An 18037-nucleotide genomic window follows, 5' to 3' on the forward strand; every position below is an offset into this window, starting at 1 on the left:
ATTCAATTATATAAGGAAAAACTTTCAGATCGCCCATAGCCAACTCAACCTGTTATAACGCGATGGGGAACTTGTCTTGATGCAGCAGTTTTTATTGCCAAACACTACGATACTTTAAAAGAAATATTTCTCGACAGAAGTGATTCTTCTTAGTTAGTTTTAAAAGTACAGGAACTATTTCAAGATAAACAATTGCAAGAACAACTAATTTTCTTTCTTTCTTTCTTTATCCCCTTCCTTTTACCCTATCAGGGTGTCGGAGTTGGGCTAGCTATTTTAATTTCCATTTACCCACCTTTTCCATTCTTTTCTGTTTCCTGCCATTATTTTTAATTCCTCGAGTGATTTTTGTTTAAGTTTTCCCGCCTCTACTACTTGCTGTATCCATTTTTTTCTTGGTCTGCCTCTTTTTCTTTTTCCGATATTTTTTGCTTCATAAATTTTTCTTGTTATTCTATTAGATTGCATCCTCATCAGATGCCCATACCAGTTCATTTGTCTCTTTGCTATTTTGTTCATTATCGGTTCCTGGTTGGCCATTCTCCTAATAGTCTCGTTGCTTAATCTATCCCATTTTGTCTTTCCAAGACTGTTTCCACTTGCATAGAGCAGAGTCGGTATCATCATTGTGTTATATATTTTTATTCTTGTTTCTCGTGCAAGTTCTCTTTTTCCCATTATTAGGGCTAACGTATAATATAACTTGTTTGATTTCTTTGCTCTATTTGTTATTTCCCAGTCTATTTTTCCGTCATTAGTTATTATACTTCCCAGGTATTCGTAAGTTATAACTATTTCAAATTCTGAGTTTTTACATTTTATCTTTATTTGATTATCTTTTTTATCTCCTTTGCCGCTGATTATCATTATCTTACTTTTTTCCTCGTTTATCTCCATTTTAAGTTCTTCTATTTGTTCTACCCATATATCCATTAGTTTCCGCATTTTATTCTCGGAATCTGCTATTAGTACTATGTCGTCTGCATACATTAAGGACTCTATTGTTACCGGTTGTAATCTGCGGTAACCTATTATTGTCTGTAGTTGATTTGTTCTTCTCCCAATACCATTTCTACTTCTTGTCTCAGTCTTTTCTCTATTATTTTCGTATATATTTTAAAGCATACTGATGACAGACATATTGCTCTATATTTGTCGCAGTTTACATGTTCTCCTTTTTTGTATATTGGCACAATGATATTGTTCTGCCAGTTTTTCGGGATTGTTTGTTTTTCCCACGCGTCTTTATATATTTTCCATAGCCAGTTTATTCCTTCTTCTCCCATGTATTTTACCATTCAATTTCATCATCTGCACCTGCCTTGCCTATTTTTATATTTGATAATCCTTCTATTACTTCTTCTCTACTTATTTGCTCTGGCCTTATTTGTATGTATCTCTTACTGCGTTTATTTCCTTTCGTTTTCCCTGCCTTATGTGTTGTATTGTCGTCCAAAAGTTTCTATTATTTGTTTTATATTCTTCCTGAAGTTCTTCTTCTAATTCTTTCCATGTTTTTGCTTTTGCGTGTGTTAAGTACGGACCTGCTCGCGCACATCGTAGTTTAAACCCTACCAATTGTGCGCCTGCGTCACGATCCACCCCGATCGAACCGAACGCGCTCTATCGGAGAGGGTTGCTTACGCCGAGATGAACTAGAAGAACGACTACACCCCCGCTTCAATGAAGACATATTTAAATTATATTTAAGTTATTATATTATACAGTTAGTTTGTTCTTTATAGTGTTTATTTAATAAATTTATACGTGAAATTCTCAAAATCTTTCACACACGCTCTTCCAGCACGAATAAATAACTATTACCAGCAGTTATAAAGAAAACAACATCTTTATTCTTCGAGATACGACGCCATATTTGCCGGCTAACAACCCCAAGACGCCTCATTTTACCTAAAAATTGGTAGGGTATACTAAAACTGGATAAAAACAAGGTCAGTCCATTCCTTTTACCATTTTTAAAACATTTACGGTCTCTATTTGATTTATTTGACATGGGTTTCAAACCAAATTAATACATTTTATTATTTCGAATAGTGATATAATTTACATTAAATATCTTACCTACTCTCGTATTCATTGTGAATGTGCTAAACTGATTTTATTATACCAAATTTTAACTGATACAATCGTTAATACATACATAATATTCTTAATAACTAAAACATTTATCGCTATTGTCTCTACTTGAATTAAACATATTTTTATTCACTTTTACAATCATAGTTCATCACAATTTTATAAAAGCTTACCTAGATGCCTAGATATTTATTTCTTAAACAACAAACACATTTTCGTAATTTAAACCTGTATAATATAGTATAATTACATTACACACATTACACTTCATCCCTTATAGTAACATACATATTTATTTTATTATTTACATCTTCACATATTTATCATGTCTGATCAAAACAAAATTAAGAGAATAGCCGCTAAAGGTGCTCTTACTCGCTTTACAACATACTTTAGAAACATAGAACATAATGAAACTATCGACCGCGTAGACTTGGAAAATCGGTTATCCAAAGCCGAAGAGCTTTTAGAGGTTTTTAATGAGGCTCAACTGCTTATTGAAACTAATGACCCTGACTGTGAGATAAACTATGATACAATACATGCTATTGAAAGACAGTCTTTTGAAGACAAATATTTTAAAATAATATCTGACACTAAAAAACTTATCTCATCTAGACAACCTACTGTTTCGTCTGATTCACGCAGTGTCATTGGTTCAATAACAGCTAGTCCTACAAATACAAGCAACATTAAATTACCTTCATTAAATTTACCTACATTTGATGGAACGTTTGATCAATGGCTTTTCTTTCGCGACAGTTTTAATTCCATTATTAATGATAATACTTCACTTTCAAATGTTCAAAAGTTTCATTAGTTACGTCTTTCTTTACGCGGTATAGCTGCCGACACTATTAAATCTTTACAAGTCTGTGATGCTAATTATGATATTGCTTGGGCTTTACTAATTGAAATATTCGAAAACAAACAATTACTTGTAAATAATCATATTAAAGCCATTTTTAATTTACCGGTTATTACAAAAGAATCAAATCAATGTCTCAGACAACTTCTAGACAATACTCAAAAACATTTACGCGCTTTAGAAGTTTTGCAACGGCCTACACAACACTGGGATGATTTGATTATTTACTTATTGACAACAAAATTTGATAACTCAACAAGACGGTGTTGGGAATCACAAAATTGTACAGGCAACATACCAATTTTAGACGACTTATTAAAGTTTTTAAAAGAACGATGTCGTATTTTAGAATCATTAGACAACTATAATGACAATAAACAAGACCGAAATCCACCACGTTATAAACATAACAAGACTGACACGAGATCTTTTGTCTCTAGCACAGAAAACAGGTTAAAATGTATTTTTTGCAATAAAGAACACAAAATATATTATTGTCCTGACTTTTTAAAACTAAATCCCACTAATAGGTTAAACAATTCAAAACGTTTACGTTTATGCATTAATTGCCTTGGCACAGGCCATCCTACTAAGGATTGTCGTTCTGCTGGTTGCAGAAAATGTGGAAAGATCCACCACACTATGTTACACTTTAAAAATTCACAATCAAATTCTCTCATCACAGAAAATAACTCTTCGCCTCAAACTTCTTTATCTTCCAATATTCCAAACACTAGTATACAGTCTAATGAATCTTCTTCTACCTCGACCTTTTCTTCAACTCATCATATCAGTTCAACTATCTACACTCCTGTTCAACCGTATATTTTACTTTCAACTGCCGTAGTCAACGTATTTGACAAGTTTGGCAACTTACATAAATGTAGAGTGCTATTAGACAACGGAAGTCAATCTAATTTTGTATCTGAGAAACTTTGTAATATTTTACAACTTTCAAAGGAAAAAATTAACACTTCTATCTCGGGAGTTAATCAATTAACTCACAATATTAATTTCCGGATTACACTAACATTTAAATCACATATTAACAATTTTTCGAGAAAGATATCCTGTCTAGTTTTGCCTAAAATAACAGGGAACTTGCCCTATACACACGTCAATCGTTCTCAGCTCAATATTCCAACAAATTTACTTCTAGCTGACCAGAATTTTGAAAAACCTGGTCCAGTAGACCTTCTTATTAGTGCTGACACATTCTGGGATATTTTAAGCGTAGGACAAATTAAACTTGGTCCTGGGTTACCTATCATTCAAAAAACCACTCTTGGTTGGATAATCTCTGGCCCCATTCCAACAAAAATTCAACATCACTCCCCACAAAATTGTTATTTTTCTTCCACAAGTCAATTAGATGTACAGCTTACAAAGTTTTGGGAACTAGAGGAATGTCCCAAAACCAACTTTGTTTCCGAAGAAGACACCTATTGTGAAAATCACTTTAAGCAACACATTTCTCGCCATTGTGATGGTCGTTTTATCACTACTCTTCCTCTAAAGGAATCTCCATCAATCTTAGGGGATTCTAAAACTTCTGCTAAAACACGTTTTCTAAACTTAGAGAGAAAACTTGAAAACAACATTCAATTAAAATCAGAATATCATAACTTCATACTTGAGTACATTAAACTTGGCCACATGTCCCTAACACGGGACGCTGACGATAATTCTGGATTCTTCTTACCTCATCATTGTGTTTTCAAGGAATCATCAACCAGCACAAAATTAAGAGTTGTATTTGACGGTAGTGCAAAAACTACCACAGGCTACTCATTAAATGACATCATGTATGTCGGTCCTCACTTACAAGATAACTTATTTTACATTTTACTTAGATTTCGACAACATAAATTGGTACTAGGGGCAGATATCACTAAAATGTATCGTCAAGTTTTCATAACGCCAGAACAACGTTATCTTCAAAAGATCTTTTGGAGATTTAATACAAATGATGAGATTTCTGCCTACACACTAAACACTGTTACATATGGCACTGCATCAGCAGCATTTCTTGCCATTAGGTCTCTTCATGAAATTGCCTACCGACATATCTCCGAACACCCAACGGTTGCTTCCATCATTTTACATGACTTTTATGTAGATGACTTACTAACTGGCTGCGATACATCTGAAGAACTCAGAGAAATCAAGGAAACCATGTCAGACTTATTATCTTCTTACGGTTTTCCTCTAAGAAAATGGACTACTAATGATTCGTCTTTACAAATTCATTCTGATCCTGAATTCCTCTCTATTGGTTCTGACGAACACAACAAAACACTAGGGTTACTCTGGAATCCGTCTTCTGATTCCATGGTCCTTCCAGCACGAATAAATAAGCTAACACGCGTTTTTGCTTATGTATTGAGATTTAAAGAAAATGTGTCGAATCCTAGACATCTCCCCTATCCACACTCGAACTTAATACTTCTCTTTTAACATTAATTAAGTTTGTACAACGTCAATCATTTCCATATGATTATGATGCACTTTCTAATTCCAATCAAATTGACAGAAGAAGTAAACTTCTTGGCCTTAACCCATTCTTTGATACTACAACAAAACTAATACGTGTTGGGGGTCGTTTACACCATTCTTCATTTGATTTTAACAAAAAACACCCCATAGTGCTACCCTCAAAACATCATCTCACGATACTCATTGCTCGCCACGAGCACTTGAAACTTTTACATATTGGTCCTCAAGCACTTCTTGCTTCCTTACGAGAGAATTACTGGCCAATCTCAGGGCGCAATTTGGTACGAAAAATTGTTCGTGATTGTGTCCGATGTTTTAGATTTAACAATAAACCCGAACAGTATCTTATGGGCAATCTTCCGGAGTCAAGAATCACACCCTCACGGCCTTTCACGGTTTCTGGAGTCGATTATGCTGGTCCCGTTCTCTTACGAGATAGAAAGGGTCGTAATTACAAAACTTCTAAAGCTTACATTGCTCTCTTCATCTGCTTCGCCAGCAAGGCTGTACATTTAGAAGTTGTCAGTGACTTCACGACAGAGTGCTTCTTGGCGGCACTACGCCGATTCACGGCCAGACGCGGTAAATGCTCCGAAATATTTTCAGATAACGGCAGCACTTTCGTGGGAGCAAATAACGAACTTAGACAATTTTTTGACAAAAACTCTCATGCCATTACGACAGACCTGTCAATCGACGGTATTCAATGGCACTTCATTACCCCACGCGCTCCCCACTTTGGTGGGTTATGGGAGTCAAATATTAAATCAGTTAAGCACCACATGAAACGTGTAGTAGGTAAAGCAATCCTAACTTATGAAGAATTTTCTACAGTTTTATATCAAATAGAGGCTTGCCTCAACTCCAGACCACTCTATCCTCTTTCTAATGATCCAAATGACCCTAATCCTCTTACTCCTGCACACTTGTTAATCGGATCTTCATTGACGAGTATACCACAAGAAAACTTAATCGACATGAATGAAAATCGTCTTTCAAGATTTCAAAGGGTGCAACAGTTATTGCAGCACTTTTGGACAAGATGGTCCAAAGAATACATATCCCACCTTCAGCAGCGGGTCAAGTGGAAGAAGAATTGCCAACAGCTGATCAAGCCTGGACGCATGGTTCTTGTTAAGGATGATGGACTTCCTCCCTTAAAGTGGCAGTTAGGTAGAATTTTAAAAACTTATACCGGTAGTGACAATATTGTGCGGTCGGTTATAATAAAAACAAACACTGGTGACATTAAACGACCGGTTGTGAAAATTTGTGTTCTACCAAACCAAGAGCAATAAATTCTCTATGACTATAAGTAACATGATCTTAGACACTTTTTTTTAAAAAACACTATTTATTTAATATTGAAACCCGGTCTTTGGGGTTTCAAGGTGGGGGAGTATATGTTAAGTACGGACCTGCTCGCGCACATCGTAGTTTAAACCCTACTAATTGTGCGCCTGCGTCACGATCCACCCCGATCGAACCGAACGCGCTCCATCGGAGAGGGTTGCTTACGCCGAGATGAACGAGAAGAACGACTACACCCCCGCTTCAATGAAGACATATTTAAATTATATTTAAGTTATTATATTATACAGTTAGTTTGTTGTTTATAGTGTTTATTTAATAAATTTATACGTGAAATTCTCAAAATCTTTCACACACGCTCTTCCAGCGTGTGTGACTGTCTTTTTTGCCAATCGTCTCTGCCTATAGTATTTTTCTTTATCTTCTTCTAATCCCGTTTCGATGTATTTTTTCCATGCTATTTTCTTCTTTTTTATTTCTTCACTTCTTTATTCCACCATCTTGTCCTTATTATATTTTTTGATTCCACACACTTCAGTTGCTGTTGTCTTTAATACTTCACTGTATATATTCCATCTTTCTTCCATTGTCCATGTTTCTTTTTGGCACTCTATTTGTCTCAGTCTTTTGTTAGTTTCCTCCGTGTAAAATTCTCGCACACTTTTTAACTTTAGTTTGTTTAGATTTACTTTCTTGTACTCTTTTCTTTCCACTTCCTCCATTTTTTCATTATCCAGTTTTGCAGTGACCATCCTGTGTTGTGTAGAGAGTTCGGGTTCCTTTTCCGTTAAGATGTTTTTTATATGTTGTTCTAGGTTTCTCGTATAGACTATATAGTCGATTAAGCTTTTCGCATTTTTCTCTTCAGAAACAAATGTATATTTGTCGTTAATGGTTAGTTCACTGAATGTGTTTCCGATTATCAGGTCATTGGTTTGACAGAATTCCAGCATTTTAATTCCATTTCTATTTAATGTTTCTTCTCCATATTGTCCAATGCATCCTAATCCCCTGTTAATATCCTTACCTACTCTTCAATTCCAATCGCCTAAGATTATTATTTTTTCTCTTGTCTCTCTTAATTTGTCTAATGCGTTTTGGACTTCGTTATAGAATTCTATCATTATCTCTTCTTCATTACCTTCTGTTGATCCGTATATTTGTATTATTCCTATCTTGTCTTTTAGTTCTATTTGGGCTGTGATTATTCTAGATGATACTGCTTCGTAGTTTGTTATTCTTGATTCTACTCTTTTATTCACTATTATACCGAGTCCTTCTTTTGCTCTGTGACCCTGTGGTACTCCGGAATTATATAGACTATATTTCTCATTGATATTGATGTGTCCTTTCCCTATCTTTTTTGTCTCGCTTATTCCCATTATTTGTACCTTCATTTTTTCCATTTCTTCCATAGCTTCTATTTCCTTGCCGGTCAGAGATGTCACATTCCATGTCGCTATTCCTATATGATTTGTCTTGTTAAGATGTATGTCCTTATTATTGTATTCTTCTTCTCCATTATTGGTGTTAACGTTGATTTCATGCTCCCTGGTTTTTGTATTAACATTATATCCGTTATTTATTTTATTACTGTTTTTATTTTTAATGCTAATATTTAATTTTTCCCTACCTTCATTACTAATGCTATGCCCATTTTTGATATTCCCCCTAACTATAATATTATCACTACTGTTAGAATGCCTAATACCCATATTCCTATCACAAGTCATATTTCTAATGGCATACTTATCATTTACATTTCTAATCCTATTCCTATTACTACTTAAAACTAAACATTTATCATTATTGTCCGGTTTATTTTGTAATTCTTCTTTCTCTATTCGTCGCCTGACCTCCCCTTGGTTCTTTTTATGTTGCTCTGGTAGTTTTTTGAACTCTCTATTTTCACTACTTTTTCTTCTTTATAGCACCATCTCCATTCCTTGCCGTCTACTGTGATTTTATTGTATCCTATTTTGACCATTTTTCCATTTTCCCTCATTTTTCTTGCTTTATCTCTTTAAGCTTTCATTTTCTCTCTCTCTCTCCTTTTGTGAGATCCTCTGTAATCCATATTTTTTTGGTATTCACATTCTTAAGTTTGTATTTGTTTCTTAAGATTGTTGTTTTTTCTTCTTCGCTTTCTAGTTCAATTAAGCATGTTTTTGTGCCTATTTTTTGTGCACTTTTAATATTAGTTTTGACTTCAAGATGATTTTCTAACATAGTAGTCATTCCGTCTTTCAATGTTTTTGGGTCTTCAGAGTCTATTATTGCTCCACTAATGATTATATTCTTCTTTCTTTTTTCTTTGTCTAATCTTTCCAATGAGTGTTTTAGATCATTTAATTCTTCCGTTATCTTTTTGTTATCTGTTTTGGTTAGTTCGTTTTTTTTTTCAGTTCTTCTTTCTCTTTTGTCCGTTCTTCCTTTACCCTTTCTATTTCCAGCTTTATAATTTTTATTTCTTCAATATTTAGTTTTATCTCTTCTTTAACTTCATTTATATATCTTCTGATCTCCTTATTTTCTTCCTTCATTTCTGTTTTCAGCTCTTTTATTTCCGTTTTAATCTTCTTATTTATTTCTTCTAGTAGTTTCTTTAATTCTTCCATTTCGCGATTTTTTATGTTATCCTTTGGAGCTGTTCTTAACGTAGCTTTGCTTCTTTTGAAGGCTTCCTCCTTGTCGGATGAGTTATCGTGTTCTGGTTTATTTCTTTTGCTGTTCATTCGATTTTATTACCTTCTACATTAATATTTATTTTCTATATTAATATACACCAATATAGTATTTTCCTATATTAATTAAACTTTTTTATTACAATAACAATTATTATTTATTATTTTAATTTAATTTAATTCTAATCTTAACTTTAAACTAATTTATTCTAAGGCCGGATCTGGATTTTTGTAATAAACTTATGAGGCTTTTATTTTAATATTTAATTTTTGTCGGCACTAATTACTTTCTAATCTGCCAAGAAACCAAAAAACGCGTAGGAATGCCTAAGCGGGTCGACCCCTCGGACTTAAAACATTCGCCAAAACCAGTTTTTTTAATCTTTCACACAATTATTTATTTACTCAAAACTTGTTAAAATTATTTAAAATGGTTATATATCTTACTTGTCTGATGGTATTTCTTTTATTCACTACTATCAACTGTATGCACTTAACTTTTAACTCTTATTTTTGAACTTTGTTGAATTTTCTAACTTGTAATTCCCCAATTATTTAAGTTTATTACGAAGCGAAAATCAAAGAGACTACTGTGTCACTTGCAGGACCGTCTCCTCATCTCAACAACTAGTTTTATTAAAGTAAATTATAATTTTATATCCAATACCATTTTACAATTTTGAAAACCAAATATATAAAAAGTTTTACACAAATTGTGAAAATTTAAAAGGTCCATTAGATGCAAAAATTTTACAAAAATTTGAAAATTAAAAATAATGTATGATTTGGAATACTGCAAAAATTTTTTTGGATGTAAGGATAATGTAAGGATGCTTGGATGACAAAAATGTAAGTACTAAAACTGCCTTCTTTGGTTTATATTGTTACACTTTAAGTTCCAGTTTGAATGCATTTTCGCTTCTTCGAGAGTAAGACATTTTAAATATATATTGATAATTTAGCTGTACATGTTAATATTTCAATCCATAACTATTGCTTTATCCGAAATGCAAAGGGATAACACAATAATTTGCCTTTAGATACTATTAAATAATAAACCCGCAATAAAAGTTAATAAAATATTACTATTTTATAAAAACACTTACCTGAGATCCAAGTCCCATTGAATTTGGCAGGAGGCGGAAGCTTAATAAAAATATCTTCAAGCGAAGGCTTGATTCCCTTTGTCCTAGGTCCCTCTTCAGGAGGAGAAACTAGCACGATACTGAAGACTATTAGGCCTAACACAGCGACAATCACTAATAAGGCTATAAATATTCCTCTCCAATTTCTTTCGCTCGGAGAGCTGGCTACGAGTTCCTGTAACAAACGATTTGTAATTTAGATCAATATAAAATATTTGAAAATAAAAAAAAAATTAAATAATAGAATATTAATACACCATTCGTATTGGTAGTTAGATTAGAGAATATTATGTTTTCATTTTAACTAATGTCAACTATTAGAACTACATCGGAAATACTATAAAAAGTCCAGGCGTCAGAGATTAGACCTCTAAAAATTCTACGATCAAGCTGAATTTTGGTGAGAATGTCAATTTTAAGAGTCCTAAGGTTCTAGGCTTTCCCCTTACCCCCCCCCCCCCCCCCGTCGTAGGTGAGAAAAAACGAAAAAAATTGATTTACCAAGAAACTGTATACCGTAAAAAAATGTTTTAAATAAAAGATGTAGCTGGGGATAATTTAAAACAAAAATGATTTTAGCACTTTTTGTGTAGAATGAATGGTTCTCTCGGAAACAAGGCATAAAGCGACTGGTGATTTTTAAAGTCAGGCACGCGCGCGAAATCAATTTTAAATACAATTTATTTCAACTCGACAGTAAAAATTGGATATGTTTTAATGAGGTTGTCCTATCGACAAAAATGTAAATGCATGTTAAAGACAAAAAGTGCAGCTTTCTTACAAACTTTTTGTGGTTGACCAAAAATAACTGATTGCTGAATTTAAACATTAACATCCCAAACGATTGAGCGTCAAGGGAAATACTTTTACGAAAAGGTTATTAGACGGAATTTATAGTTGAAGTTGTGTCGTTTAGAAAAAAGTACTTGGGTAATCACAAAAAGCAGTTTTAAACATTTTAGATCGTTTGTAACGTTAAAGTTTAAATTTAGGCATATTTCAAATGCCTTACATTTGTTGCTAAAACTCAAAACCGAAATTTCAGGCAATACGTTTTAAAGATTTGCATCCAATAATGAAAATTCCATGGTGACCGGTCAATTTAAATGATAACTATTATTGATCTCATGAGAATCGTAAGAAATGGTAAAAATCCAAAAACTGCATACAAAAGCTGCTCTTTTCACCTTTAAAACGTATTTTGATTTTTGTTAATAGGACACTTTGATCAAAAGATATCGAATTTTAACAGTCGAGTTGATATAAATTCTATTTAAAATTGACTTCGCGTGCGTACTTCACATTGAAAATCACCGGTCGCTTCAAGCATTGTTTCTTAGAGAACAATTCATAAAACGGTTTTTTCTAGGAGAAGCCGGGGGGTAAAATTGGTAAACTGTTTTGTATCTTTTTTGGGTTCCCAGCAAAATTTAGCTTGTTCGTATGATTTTTAGAGGTTCAGTGGTATTTTCGTCTCTGACGACAAGGGTAAAATATTTGCTGTGAACATGAATTTCTGCAGTTGGCTGTATGCCATGAATCACAAAATTTTTTATTTACAAAAATCCTTAATAAAAGTTCTTAAAAAATCCTTAATAAATATCTATATAGATAAAAGGCTAGGACGACAAGTCACACCGTTTGTCCAGTAAGGTAACTACGCCACCTAGGAAAGAAATCTGAACTACCAACATCTAACATCTCAATCATATTTTGTTCTTGAAACGATATGTTTAATTAATAACACGAATAATATTAATTACATTTTAATATAAATAATAATTCGATTAATTTTCTCGAAAAATTGCCAAATATATTGGTTGCTGTAATTTTTAAAAAGGTTTAACAAATAAAATAAATTAAAACTTTATGCTAGTTTAGATTCAAGCACCTAGCCCAGACAGATAAAATAAATTATTAAAATTATCTGACAGATAATAGTATATTACTTTATGAGGCGGAGAAGCATGACTTTTCTTGACGCGCCCGATATTACGCGCCGAACGAAGTGAGGCGCGTAATAGAGGGCAAGTCAAGAAAAGTCGCTTCTTTGCCGAATAAAGTATACTATTTTTTCTTCAAACGTAGCAATTTTCAACCATAAATAGTACAATTCATACGCTATTTTTACTCGAAATTAACTGTGACAACTATCAAAGTCATCTAGATGTTAGAAATTAAAATAATTAAGTCGTCGGTGGGATTTGCGTCTCCCTGGTTACAGTTGTTTGACAGTTGTTTGCAATTATTAAAGACAGCTTATTGTTGTTGCAACCGCAAGCGCAAATTTAGTGCGAAAATAGAAAACCTAAACGAAATTGAGTCCGCGGCTAATGATGCAGTAGCAAGTTGGAATGATTGCTGAAAGTTGTTCTCGACCATCAGTATCATCAACAATTACCAATGCGTATCATGAGTCGGGAACATTTTTGCACGGTTTCAATTTTGAAAATGCCTCATTAACTAATTGTACTTTTAATATTACTATAAATAAAAATGATGTTTAATTGTTGTTAATGACATTTGTATTGTTGCTTTGTGACCTGTTTTATATTGTTGCCATGACAACATTTTTCCCTCCGCCGTAAATAAATGGGAAAAAAAAACTGCTGCCGGCGGAGACATCAAACTTTGACAGGATCAAGTTAGATAAGTAATGTCATCATTATTTGACGTTTGAAGAAAATAGTATATTACTTTATGAGGCGGAGAAGCATGACTTTTCTTGACGCGCCCGATATTATATACGAACTGAGGCGCGTAATAGAGGGCAAGTCAAGAAAAGTCGCTTCTTTGCCGAATAAAGTATACTATTTTTTCTTCAAACGTAGCAATTTTCAACCATAAATAGTACAATTCATACGCTATTTTTACTCGAAATTAACTGTGACAACTATCAAAGTCATCTAGATGTTAGAAATTAAAATAATTAAGTCGTCGGTGGGATTTGCGTCTCCCTGGTTACAGTTGTTTGACAGTTGTTTGCAATTATTAAAGACAGCTTATTGTTGTTGCAACCACAAGCGCAAATTTAGTGCGAAAATAGAAAACCTAAACGAAATTGAGTCCGCGGCTAATGATGCAGTAGCACGTTGGAATGATTGCTGAAAGTTGTTCTCGACCATCAGTATCATCAACAATTACCAATGCGTATCATGAGTCGGGAACATTTTTGCACGGTTTCAATTTTGAAAATGCCTCATTAACTAATTGTACTTTTAATATTACTATAAATAAAAATGATGTTTAATTGTTGTTAATGACATTTGTATTGTTGCTTTGTGACCTGTTTTATATTGTTGCCATGACAACATTTTTCCCTCCGCCGTAAATAAATGGGAAAAAAAACTGCTGCCGGCGGAGACATCAAACTTTGACAGGATCAAGTTAGATAAGTAATGTCATCATTATTTGACGTTTGAAGAAAATAGTTATTTATTGTACAAGACGATAAAATTGTACTTTATCTTCCAGAGCGTTTTTTAGCGTCGAGACGCTAATTATGCTCTAGAAGATAATGCGATTTTATTGTCGTGTGCAATACAACATTTTTTTCTATAGCAAGACTTCAAGTTCAGGAGAAAAGTAGAATTTCAAAGAAAATTGTAATTTTTAGCACAAAATCGCAATTGTGTTGCTCCGTTGCTAGGGATATATAATAAGATTGCTGTATCCAAGTGCATACTTGGCGGACCAGAAAACCAATCCAGTACCTCGAATCAAGTGTTTAAGCAAACGAGTACTGTTGTGATGCTCCAATGTCGCCAAAGTTATCCTTTATCTCGTACTTTTCATATCAAAGAGGTCAGTAAGCGCCCACTTCCACTAAGTCATCTGTTTTAGCTTTATCTTAACTCTTATAAAAATTATTTGTTTTTAGATCATATTATTTCGTAACAGCCTTTTTTATCAGTATACGTATAGTATAGCTGCTGCTACTCTTTGCTCTTTTCCTACTCCACTATAAAAATAAACAAAACCTTTCACTTGTCCGTTCCTTTTTCTTTCTTTTTTGTTTCTAGCACTACTTTTATATCTAATTTACATCTTTAAACGTCTGTGGATCGAAAACATTTCTGTAGAAGCCCTCTACCCGTAGCCGAGTAGCTCCAAATTTTGAACACCGGGAACTAGCCGTTACTCTTCTTATTCTGAGATTAAATTTGCTATTTGTTTGGTGTTTTGTGCAGGAGATGTTACTTGGTATTTGAGTCCGCTAAATGCAAAACTCTGTATTTGCAAAAATTGTAAAAATTGAGTTTTAGCTGACAGTTATTTGTCCACATGTTATAGCTATCTGCTGATGTAGAAATTCAGCAGCAAAGTAAGGTATTTACTAAGAAAAAGGCATTAGAAATCTTGAATCAGACGCAAAACTCTGTATTTGTCAGCCTATGCCAGTTGCATAACTGTGTAATTGCAATTGGCCAATCGCTTACATTGTTTGAGTCACATGACACGTCTCATGTGCACATGTCAATTATTCTATCATTCGCCATTACCGGTTACACTGTTTGTTATTTGAGTACTAAAAACACCAAGTTTATTACAAATAATTAACATTATGGATCTTCATGTGCATATTAGACCTTGTGAAAAAGGAAAAGGGAGAAAACGAGTTGTACAAACAGAAAAATGGAAACGAAATGTAATGAAACTGAAGAGGTAAGAGGTGTCTACAATTAACTAGATAGGTTTGGGACTTATTGTCAATATTTTTAGGCATAAACCTAAGGATTTACCCGGTTTTCCCACCTGTAACCATACAAAGAAAGTGTATTGTTGTATAAATTTAAAGATGCGAGACATTCAGCGTTTCCATAATAATCTGTATTCAACAACTGACAAAATAAAACAAGATATTTTTTTGCTGAAATTTTGTGAAGGTCAAAAGCCCAAGAGGTCAGGTACAAACCTACATGGAATTTCAATTAAATATTTTGTTCCTACAGTAGAGGGTGGACTTTTAAGAGTATGCAAGACAGCATTTCTTGGAATAACTCATTTAAGTTCTGAACGAATAGAGCGTGTTGTAAGAACGTTTGTTATCCGGGGTGAAATACCAAAAGAGAGAAGAGGGGGAGATACAACAAAAGGTAGATTTGATCCAATAAAATTATCTATCAAACATTTATGGGGCGTTTGAACGGTGCAGAGAGTCATTATAATAGAGGACGATCGACTAGATTGTATTTACCATGTGATCTGAATTTTACAAAGCTTTACAGAATGTATTGTCAACGTCATCCACATCATTCCGTAAAGTTATCATATTTCCGAACATACGTTAATGAACACTACAACATATCATTCGACACTCCCTTAGTAGATGCTTGTTCTGCGTGTCTCAGAGCGAAGGAAATTTTGAGAAAAGAAAATTCAGAAGAAGAAAAGTTAAAGGTTATAACAGAGCAGAGAGTTCATACGTTAAGAGCTAAAGCCTTTTATTCTTTGTTAAAAAATGAATCAAATCATAACATACAAATATTTTCTTTTGATTGTCAAAAAAATCTTTCTTTGCCAAAGCTTCCCGATCAGGCGGCTTATTTCTCACAGCAAATAAATTTTTATAATTTCACCATCGTGGCTGAAAATTCGAAATCCAATCTTTCTTCTGCAAATGTGACGTCATATGTGTGGCTGGAGTTTGAACATCCAAAAGATTTAAATGCTGTTGCCTCTGCTGTACATGATACTCTCATAAATTCAACTTTAAAAATCAAATCGAAAAAGTTCATCTATTTGCAGATGGATGTGGTGGACAGAACAAAAATAGCACGATGATGTCTATGATAATCTACTGGTTGGTTTATGAAGCACCTGGTCACATCAAGGAAGTGGAGTTTAGACAAAGATTATATGGCTACGGTAAGGGGGGAAATATTTTATCGTTCTGACATAGGGTTCAGCAAGTCTATAATACGAAAAGGGAAAAAGATTTCTTTATTGAAACCAAAGTTACAACAGATTGGATGTTCATTGAAAGGAGATAAATCGTCCATAGGCACTCTCCTTAGAAACCATTTTGGTGAAAATTGGAGAGACCAGCCGGATCTCAAATTTTATAAAATTATAGATACTGGCGTACAAGCAAATAATAACGAGAGTGCTGCAGAAAATGATCATATTGATGATGAGGACCCAGAGGAACTTAGAGTTTAGGAATTAATATAAATATATACATATTATAATTTGTAATACCTTTTGTACTTTGGATAAAAATAAACTTCACTAAAAGTTTACTTCCACATGCTTTCTTCCTTATTCCCAACACACTAGGTTTAGAAAACAGACTAATATAACAACCACTAATATCGTTAATGGTTGACTATTATCATGTATTTGCAAATGTTAGTTGCATAAATCTGTATTTACATAGTTCACTTGCAAAACTCGGTATTTTCAAATTTTTTTTCCTTTTCTAGCAAACCCAATAACTTTTCTAAGAAAAAAATCATTATATTTTACCTAATAAAGCATTTATCTATCACAAAAAAGTGCCATTTATTATGTCTAAGGTTTTTTGCAAAATTTATCAGTTTTTTGCAAATAACTCAGTTTGACTTATACAGTAAATACAAAGTTTTGCATCTAGCGGACTCATTTGTAACACATGCTTATCGTCCTTAGGAAGTTACTAAGATCTAGGATCAGTTCTTTTACCTTCCTCCTTTCTCAACCAAACTACGACTAACGGCTTGAGAACGTGATATGACTGACTTAAGGACATAAGCTGTCATTGTGTTTATGTTCTAAAAGTAGAGAAATGAATGTATTATTATGCTTTTTGGCGCACTATGTGTATTTGATTATAGGTCAATATATTGATCTTTATACGTACAAACTTCTCTGATAATCCAGAGAGACCAAATTAGCTTGGATGTTTAATAAAAATAAGTAGTCGCATTTTTTTATTGCTTCGTGTAATTCCTTAGATATTTCTGTCATTGTAGAGAAAGGTAGAAAGGGCTTTTTTTTAAACTTTTTGTTACGCAACACTTTATCAGTTCACCCGACTGCGGTTCCTTACAAAATCAGTAAACGGCTGTCTTAGAGGAGCAGAGATATACGTTCGCATTTTTCTGAATTACGCTGACGTTGTTCCACGGAAATTACGCCCTTTTCACGTTTTAGGTTAGATATATAATTCCATAAATTTGTCAGCTGATTTATGTTCTAAATATATTCTTTTGTTACAGATACCGAATTTATTTATAGGGATGAACATGGAAGCGTTACACTTTTCGACGCAGAAAACTTAACGTTCGACGGTTGTTATGACAAATATAGCTTTTGTAAGTATAACAGTTTTATAATACTATGATGATTTTTACACACAAAAATTTAAGAAAAACGTTAAATGTCAACCATTGTCAAAACATTTGTCAACAGTTATAAGAGTTATAGTTTTTGTGTGTTACTCTGAGATAGCGCGT

At 33.5% G+C, this 18037-nt stretch overlaps 2 protein-coding genes across 2 annotated transcripts; both read left to right on the top strand.

Annotated features, from left to right (window-relative positions):
• Nucleotides 1-3607: 3607 nt before the first annotated feature.
• LOC140431882 (uncharacterized) lies at nucleotides 3608-5422 on the top strand. The gene has a single exon (XM_072519754.1). It carries the CDS (start codon nucleotides 3608-3610, stop codon nucleotides 5420-5422), a length of 1815 nt encoding a protein of 604 aa, XP_072375855.1.
• Nucleotides 5423-5808: 386 nt separating this feature from the next.
• Nucleotides 5809-6759, top strand: LOC140431883 (uncharacterized). Its single transcript, XM_072519755.1, has one exon. It carries the CDS (start codon nucleotides 5809-5811, stop codon nucleotides 6757-6759), a length of 951 nt encoding a protein of 316 aa, XP_072375856.1.
• Nucleotides 6760-18037: the final 11278 nt, after the last annotated feature.

Source organism: Diabrotica undecimpunctata, unplaced genomic scaffold (assembly GCF_040954645.1).
Source record: "Diabrotica undecimpunctata isolate CICGRU unplaced genomic scaffold, icDiaUnde3 ctg00002208.1, whole genome shotgun sequence".
NCBI lineage: Eukaryota > Metazoa > Arthropoda > Insecta > Coleoptera > Chrysomelidae > Diabrotica > Diabrotica undecimpunctata.